General features: G+C 43.0%; 1 protein-coding gene across 1 annotated transcript; it reads left to right on the forward strand.

The window, feature by feature from the left end:
* Positions 1-1,060: 1,060 nt before the first annotated feature.
* On the forward strand, positions 1,061-1,888 carry LOC149028842 (uncharacterized). The gene has a single exon (XM_089165232.1). It carries the CDS (start codon positions 1,061-1,063, stop codon positions 1,886-1,888), a length of 828 nt encoding a protein of 275 aa, XP_089021358.1.
* The last annotated feature ends 7,512 nt before the right edge of the window (positions 1,889-9,400 follow it).

Below are 9,400 nucleotides of genomic sequence, written 5' to 3' on the forward strand. Positions count from 1 at the left end.
AAGGCGAAGAAACTTCGCAATAGAAAAGCATGAAGCAATCAGAGTCGAGGTGGAAAAATTGGAGAAATCGGGTTTCATAGAACCGATTGAATGTCCAACCTGGCTGGCCAACGTAGTGATGGTCAAAAAGGCGAATGGGAAGTGGAGAATGTGTACCGACTATACAGACTTAAATAAAGCTTGCTCGAAGGACTGTTACCCCCTCCCGAGGATTGACCTCCTAATTGATGCGACTGCTAGACATGAAGTCCTTAGCTTTATGGATGCCTATTCAGGATACAACCAGATCTTGATGAGTCGGGATGATGAGAAGCATACCTCATTCATGACAAATCGGGAGAGCTACTACTATCGAGTGATGCCCTTTGGTTTAAAAAATGCAGGGGCCACTTATCAGAGAGCAGTAAACAAAATTTTCCAACAACAGATCGGGAGGAACATGGAGGTTTACGTTGATGACATGCTCGTGAAGAGTTTGGTTTAGGCAAGACATTTGGTAGACTTGGAAGAAACATTTGATGTACTGAGAACGTACCAAATGCGCCTGAACCCTGAAAAATGTGCCTTTGGAGTTTCATCAGGGAAGTTCCTCGGGTTCATGGTCTCCCAAAGGGGAATAGAAGCCAACCAGGAGAATATTGAGGCACTAATCAAGATGACACCGCCTGTCACGATAAAAGAGATCCAATGTTTGACAGGAAGGGTAGCTGCATTAAATCGATTCATCTCCCAAGCTGGGGAAAAGTGCAATTCTTTTTTCAAAGCGTTGAAAACTACATCCAGTTCGGGAACGATCACTTGGACGGAGGAATGCCAGTAGGCATTTGAACGATTGAAAATATCACTAGGGACGACACCTGTCTTAGCTCGACCCATAGCCGGGGAAACTCTCACAATTTATTTTGTTATTTCATTAATTGCAGTCAGTGCTGTACTGGTGAAAGGGGAAACAATCCAGAACCCAATGTACTATGTGAGTCATGTACTCATAGATGTCGAAACAAGGTACCCGGACGTTGATAAGTAGGCTTTAACACTTCTTGTGGCGTCACGAAAGCTAATGCCTTATTTTCAAGCACACCCAATAATAGTCCCGACTAACTTACCATTAAAGAAAATACTTCGAAGACCTAATGTAGCTGGAAAGGTGGTCGGATGGGCAGTGGAGCTTAGAGAATACCAGATCGAGTTTAAACAGAGGACGGCCATAAAAGCTCAGATATTGGCAGACTTCATTGTGGAAAGCACCCTGCCTCAAAATGAGAATCAAGCAGATACTACTGAAACATCAAACTTGTGGATTCAACACGTTGATGACTCAAGTAGTGCTTCAGGATCGGGAGCAAGCTTGACGCTCAGCAGTCCCGAGGACTTCACCATAAGCTATGCTCTAAGATTTAACTTCCCGGCTTCAAATAATGAAGCTGAGTATAAGGCAGTCATAGCAGGTTTATGGGTGGCCCGAGCACTCAGGGTTCGGGAATTAGAAGTAAGGAGCGATTCCCAACTTGTTGTCAATCAAATCAAGGGAGAATACAATGCGAAGGACGACAGAACGACCAAGTATTTGGCCAAGGTTGAACAATTCCAGGTCTACTTCGATCAGGTAACTTACCGACAGATACCCAAGAAGGAGAATGAAAAGGCAGATGAACTCTCCCGACTATCTTTGGCAAATTACAAAAATTTAGACTCGGCAGATTATATCGAAGAGTTAAACAGCCCGAGTATACAGGAGATAGAAACTTTTGAGATCAGTAACGAGCCCGACTGGACAACACCTTTGGTGAAATATCTTCGAGATAATACCCTCCCGACTGATCCAAAAGAGGCCAAACGAATCAGAAACCAGGCGGCTCGGTTCACCATCATCGGGGACCAACTATAAAGAAGATCATTCACTGAACCTCTCTTGAGATGTGTTGGTCCTTCCCGAGCATGCTATGCTATAGCAGAGATTCACGAAGGCATTTGAAGCGCATATGGGTGGACAGGCTTTGGCACAAAAGGTATTGCGCTCGGGCATATTCTGGCCAACCGTGCAAAAAGATGCTATTGAGTATGTTCACATATGTGAACAATGCCAAAAGCACGCCAACATCCCAAAGGTGCCAGCAGTTCCCATGATGCCCGTCTCCAACTCGACACCATTCTCAATGTGGGGAATGGACTTAGTCGGGAAATTACCGAAGGCTCCTAGAAGTCGGGAGTACCTTGTGGTTGCCATAGACTACTTTACAAAGTGGGTTGAGGCTGAACCTTTGTCTTCGGTCACAGAAAAGCAGATGGAAAAAATTTTCGAAGAAAAAGTCATCTACAGGTTCGGGATACCTCGGATCCTGGTAACAGACAATGGAAAACAATTTGAAGGAGCAGGATTCAAATCTTTTTGTAAGAGATACCACATAGAGCATCGATTCGCCTCAGTTGCTTACCCTCAGAGCAATGGACAGGTAGAAGTTACCAACAGAACACTTCTAAACGGGATTAAGAAGAGACTGGAGGATAATCGGGCACAATGGGCCGAGGAACTCCCGAGTATTCTGTGGTCATACAGGAAAACTGTGCGAACCCCAACTGGAGAAACTCCATTTTGCCTTGCGTATGGAACTGAAGCCTTAGCTCCAGTGGAAGTGTTGGCCGGGTCGTTACTTTATGACACTTTCGATGAAAATCAAAATGACAAGGGCCTAAGGAAAACTTAGACGTCTTACATGAAACCCGAATGAAGGCACAACAAAGAAATCAGTTGTACCAAAAAAGAATAGCTCAACACTATAACTCTCGGGTCAAAAGTCGAAGGTATCGATCGGGAGATCTGGTGCTGAGATGAACTGGGGCTTCCGATCCAAGGAATCAAGGAAAGTTAACTCCAACGTGGGAGGGACCTTACCTGGTAGACAAAGAAACGAGACCGGGAGCATACCGACTGAAAGACTCAGCAATTGGAAAACCGATTGATCGGTCATGGAACTCCACCAATCTAAGGAAGTTCTATCAATAACTCTATCTTTTTCAAAAAGATAAGATCCATACGAGTCCATCCCGATCCATTCTGCACATTTTTAAAGGACTAGCACTTTTTATAAAGTTAGATTCAGCCTCTTTCCCATTTTATCTACAACTTTATTAAGGACTTGCATCTTTTTCTTAAAAGATAAAATTACTCGGGTCCTTCCCATTTAATTATTTACACCTTTATTAAGGACTTGCATATTTTTCCTAAAAGATAAAATTACTCGGGTCCTTCCTGTTTAATTATTTGCACCTTTATTAAGGACTTGCATCTTTTACCTAAAAGATAAAAACTATTCAGGTCCTTCCTGTTTAATTATTTGCACCTTTATTAAGGACTTGCATCTTTTACCTGAAAGATAAAAACTATTCAGGTCCTTCCCGTTTAATTATTTGCACCTTTATTAAGGACTTGCATCTTTCTTCAAAGATAATCATCTTCGGTTCCTTCCTGATTATTCATGAAATCTTTAATTATTGATTTAACCCGAATGATTTGCAAAAGGACTTTGCGCTTGGCAACAAGTTACGAAGGCAATAATAGCAAAACAATTCATTCATTCACAAGAGGATTACATTGTTCGGGATCAAAAGATAAGAGTAAGACATAAGGCGGGATACAAAAGGCTTAAAGGACCTCAGTCAATCTTCACGGAGGGGCTTGTGGGAGGATTCTCTTCAGCAATAGCTTCAACCAATCCTTCATTAGACACCTGAGTATCAGCAGCGGTGTCAGTCGGAGAACCCTTGACTCCTTCCTCAACAAAGGATTTCTCCGGACCATCGTCCTCATCATCTTCCCCAAACTCTCCTTCAGCCTCTTCCTCATCTGCTGCTTCTTCTGCTGCTTCTTCTTCTTCTTCCACTTCCTCTATGGGAAGGGACTGAGGAAGAGGATTGATGTAGTCAATAGCAACAGGGAAGGGACGAAACTCAAGTTCGGGAAGACCCTCGGGTCAGGGAAGATTGAGCTCGTCATACAATTGAGGGTCCAGAAGCTTCTCCAACTCCTTGGGACGAGGAAGCTCGGTTTGCTCCAATGTCTTCTTGAAAGCAATGTGTAATCCTCTTCTGAAGGCAGGAGTGGCAATGTCCAATGAAAGTTTTTTGAACTCCTCGGTGGCAAAGTATTCTTCCAACACCTTCCGCCTGAAGAATTGCGCCCCCGAGGACTTCAGCTCTGCTAGCTCGTCCCTCAGCTGCGCATTCACATTCTTCTCATCCGCTAAGAGAGCCTCAGATGCTCTCAAGTCCTCGGCAACCTTCCCGAGTTTCTTCTCAAGATCACCGACTTTTCCTTTGTATTTACCTTTACTTTTGGAAAAGTCGTCCCTCTCCTTCTTTAACTTGGCCATTTTTTCTTCGGCCTCCTTCAATCTCTTTTCCGCCTGGTCCACCCAAGTGATTGCTTGACCAACCCGAACGTTTGATTCCCCATGAAGATGTTCGGCTAGCGCTAACTGGTTAGCCTGGTCCTGAGCCCTGCGAAGGGACTCGGAAAAGATATGAACCGCCCCGGCCACATACCTGAAGAAGAAACGTTAGACGAAGAATATAAAAAAAAAAAAGAGAGAGGGACTCGGGAGAGAGTTACCTAAATCCTTCATAAAAAAATTCCCTATTCGGGAGATTTTGCAAGTACACCCGATCTGCATCATCGGTGACTCGATTCAGCCATTGCTCGGCATATCCCGAGTCGAGAAAACCAGAGTTGAAGCCGGGATCTCCGGCTGAAGTAGGAGGTGCTACTTCACGCACAGGTTCGTCAATACGAACTTTCTTTGGAGGACGAGAAAGGTTGTTTGCCTTTGGTTTTTCACCTCCCGAAGAAGGGGCTTTCTTCCCGGGACTCTTCTCTGTCCTGATTGCCACAACTGCCACAGAAGCTTGGCCCTTAGGCACAAAAACCTTGGCCGGTGCAGAACCCTGGGCGGGAGCCTTGGTTTTCAAAACTCCAGAGGACGAAGCCTTAGTAGTTACAGGTTTTCTTCTTCAGGCCTCGTCCATCTTCCCGAGGGCTACTGCCATCAGGTCCTCATCAGAAATAGTATGGCTCACTGCAAAACAAAGAAGATATAATCAGGTTAGCATAGCAAGTACAAAGGAAAAGCAACAGAAACAAAAACTTACCCAGGGAGAAACCCCACATTTGAAGAACTGACTCATACTCCATGGAATACCCATGGACTGCAAACTCGTCATCATCAACCTGGTTAATAATCCCGACTTTTTTCTCTTCCTTGGGATCTAGGTCGACTGGAGAATTCAGACAGTCAATGTCTTCCTTTGACACTTCCTAGAACTGGGTAAGGAAAGGCTCGGGAGCAGGAGGTTTAAAGAAAAGATAAAATTCCCTCCACTTCTTGGTGGTGGACGGGAGAGAATCCTTCAGAATGAAGTTCCCCTGGAAAGAAGAGGAAACTCTCTTCGAAAGAAAAAACCAGCCACGTTGGGTGTGAGGATGCAGAGAATAAAAATGATGAAACATGCCGAAGGTCGGGAAAACTCCTAAGGTATGACAGAAGCTGATGAACCCGATCATGATTCACCAACTGTTCGGGCTCAAGTTAGACGGGCTAAGCCCGTAATGATCTAAGAAATCAACAAAAGATAGTGTAAGGGGAGACGCAGCCCCTCGATGAAGGCATCATAATACAAGGGATAAAATCCCCTCGGGGGACTGTTCACCCTTTGACTGTCGGTCGGGAGAATAATTTGGTACCCCTCGGGTATACCAAAGCTAGACTTAAACCTATCTAAGTCCTCAGCAAAGAGGGAACAAAGGTAAAACTCTGGTCCCGATGTATTCTAAACAAAGTCAACATGCCAAGGACTCAAACGCTGGGACTAAGCCAACGCCAAGGTAGCAGGATCCAAAGTTTTACGATTTGGCTTACGGGGAATAGCTCCCCAAAAACCACTGAGACGCTGAAAAGGTGGACGAGGTGGGGCTTTCCTACTGGAAGCTCAGGACGTGGATGGAACGTCTGTTCGCAGGAAAGCTTGAGAAGACGAAGCTGGAGGGTCCCGAGAAGTAGTAGTGGACTCTGGTCTCAAAGCACTCTGGGCGGAAGGAGTGGCAGAATCAGAGGCAGTGGCAGGATTTAAGTTTGAACTATGCTCAGGACCCTCCCGAGACTCAACGCTAGGAATGGCCTCTACTTGATCTTAAGCAGACTGAACGGCCTGAGCCTGAATAGCTTGTTGCTCCTTATCCTTACGAAACATCTCATAAATCTCTTCAAGGACCTGAGGATCATCATCTTCGGTGGAGCTACGGCCAGAGCCAGATCTTTCCTCCTCCGAGGACTGCTCGTGAAGGTCTTTTAGATGCTCCCCGGTCAAGTTATACTTCTTGGTCTGGTCACTGTCACCTTCACTAGCATATCCCTCAGCCCGACGACGTTTTTCCCGATGAACGGGGATAGGAACCTTAGGCTTAAACCTAAAACCCCTCAAACTCACTTTTGGTCTCTTAACCTTATACTTCCTCGGGGCCATAGGAAAGAAAAGGGACTTACTGCTTGAAGACTTGGAAGGCTTTGAGAGCTTAATCGGGAGCGTTTCTCAGTCGAGAGCAAAGGAAACTGTAAGTCAAAAATGAAGAAGGAAGGTCTCTATTTATACTGCCGAAAGAGGCGTTACGTTTCTTGATCGAACGGTTACATCCATTGATGATCGACGGTTCAAGAGTGAAAACGGTTTGTCTCCCCGAAGCACTCATTATGAGCCTACGCATAGCCATTTGACCTGTCATGTCTAGACTGGGCGAGGACCTCGAGGAAAGCCGTTACGAAAATGGATGGTCACTTCATTGCAGGCATTTAATGCACCCGAATCAAACACTTCCTCATTTCCCGAATAATGTGGAACAACTCTCGGGGCAATAGTTTCCTCTTTCCCTCATTGGTTGGATCAAGCAGCAAAGCTTGTATATGATGGACACCCATATTCTCCCGAACGGAATAAAGTGATGATCGGGATAAGATGATCGAAATCGGGCATTTGAGATTGTCCTCAACTCAAGCAAGAGTAAATGTCTCCCACTCTTGACTACATGTCCACTTTGGATTATACCCGATTGGTACCTCAATCATGGATAGCCAGTACCCTCTGACACTTGGCAGATCTGAAAGGGGTATCGTTCCTGTATAGACTCGGTATTATACCCGAATACTACTTGAATCATTGACAACCAGTACTCCTTCACTATCCCGAACGTTGTGAACAACGACCAGGATAGGGGGCTTATGATACGGAAGTTTTATACCTAACCGGGATAGTACCCGAACTGGTCCCCACATTCGGTTAGCACTCGTCTCATCGACCATCGGGTTATACCCGGATAGGGCTTCGCATGTTATCGGGATGTAGCCGACTAAGTTGACCATGGCACAATGAATACCCAACTAATATGGTAACCTTTCTCTCTTAAGAAAGTCAACTCCCATCGACGATTGCATGGGGCTAATGGCAGGAAGACGTGGTCTCAGGAGATTTGACGACTCGTGTCGGATAGACTTACCATACACATATAATGTAAGTTGATCAATATAAGATAAGAGACACACCTCTCTGGTAAGCATCCAATACACTCTGAGTTTAATCTTGTGTAGCTTTTGCACGAGACCTCACTCTATTTGTCATCTGACTTTGCCATCGGAGGCGGCTACCCGACATATAAGCCGGCCCGCATCCAACCTTTCTTGCAGGGTTCATTGTCCCGGATACGAGAGGAGGCTCAGTCGGATCCAAAAGTATAATTGATACGCATCAGTTCTATTTCACCTATATACCAATTCATTCATTTAATATTCATTTGATGTCATTGCAACAAGTGGTATGTATGGTTTCTAGTCTATCTCTTTTATTTATGTGGAACGTGAATAAATCATCATATAATAATTGAGAAATAGCAATAAAGAAGAAAAAAAGGGGGGGGGGTTTGTCACTATGAAAATCTTTTTATTGAGGGGACAACTCAAAAATTGAATGCACTTAACATGGAGTAGGTCTACAATTGGAGGGTCCCACAAGGGTACAACCAACTCAAAAATTAAATGCATATGACAATCACAATAAGAGAAGGTTCAACTTCAGTGCTGAGTGTTAAATATGCAACATTGAGCTGCGTATGACCACGATCTAACTGAGTCGTTGAGATTGAAATCTCAACCACTCATTTTGCATAGGGGTGTCAACGGTGCGGTTTCGGGCAGTTTCGGGCTGAAAAACACCTAACCCAAACACGGCCCATTAGCAAAATAATGGTTTCGGGCCGGTTTCGGTTTGGTGCTGTTTGGATTCGGGCTAATTAACGATTTGGGCTAACGGTTTAGATTCGGGTTAACTAACGGTTTATGGTTTGTAAGAAAAAGAACAAGAAGAAACAATTGAGCATCCTACAACAAAAGCGAAAATTATAAGGAAAGCAAAGTTGCTATTGGTCAATTTCCATTAAAAAAAACCCCACCCATTCTATAGAAATCAAGAACCTAGATATTAAGTAGTAAACTGACTATTTAATTTTTGAATTCATGCTTAGTTTTTTTAATTGTCTATACCAACTACCTAATGGTAATATAATGATTCAAATACTATTTAATGTAAAATTACAAAACGAGTTATAACGGGTTGCGGTTTGGTTTCGGGTTGGTGCAAGCTTCATAACCCTCAGCCCAATTACAGCCCATTAAGGTTCGGTTCGGGCCAGTTCGGGCTATAACAGGTCGGTGTGGTTCGGTTTTAACGGTTCGGGCTATAAATTGACACCCCTAATTTTGCATATATAATTTATTTATTTATTTATTTATTTATTTATTTATTATTATTATTATTATTATTATTATTATTATTATTATTATTATTATTATTATTATTATTATTATTATTATTATTATTATTATTATGTTATAAAATAAAGAGAAAAATATAGAATACAAAGAAAAAAGACAAGATTAGTTCAGCACTTTATTGAGTTAGTCATTACATATTTATAATGAAACTAGCATCTTCTCTGATATGGTAATATCAGAGTCTACAAAAAAATACAATATATGATTCTCACACACAATAAGATAATCTTTATATGGAAGGATAGATTGCCACCCAAGATAGAAGGTGTATAGAATGGAAATATTGACTGCCAACATTGTGTAATGAGATGGTTGTGATCTTCACCAATATTGCATTCTGAGGTAGTTGAGATCTTCAATTGGAAGTACAATCTCTTTGAGGGTAATGGACATCCATAATAAATATTATTTATAACACTCCCCCTTGGATGTCCATCAATAGATAATGTACCTCGTTAAAACCTTACTAAGAAAAACCCTGTGAGAAAAAATCTTAGTGAAGGAAAAAGAGTATACATATCTAAATAATA

This window comes from Hakea prostrata, chromosome 1, assembly GCF_041222555.1.
Source record: "Hakea prostrata isolate BN-2017 chromosome 1, UWA_Hpros_2, whole genome shotgun sequence".
Lineage (NCBI taxonomy): Eukaryota > Viridiplantae > Streptophyta > Magnoliopsida > Proteales > Proteaceae > Hakea > Hakea prostrata.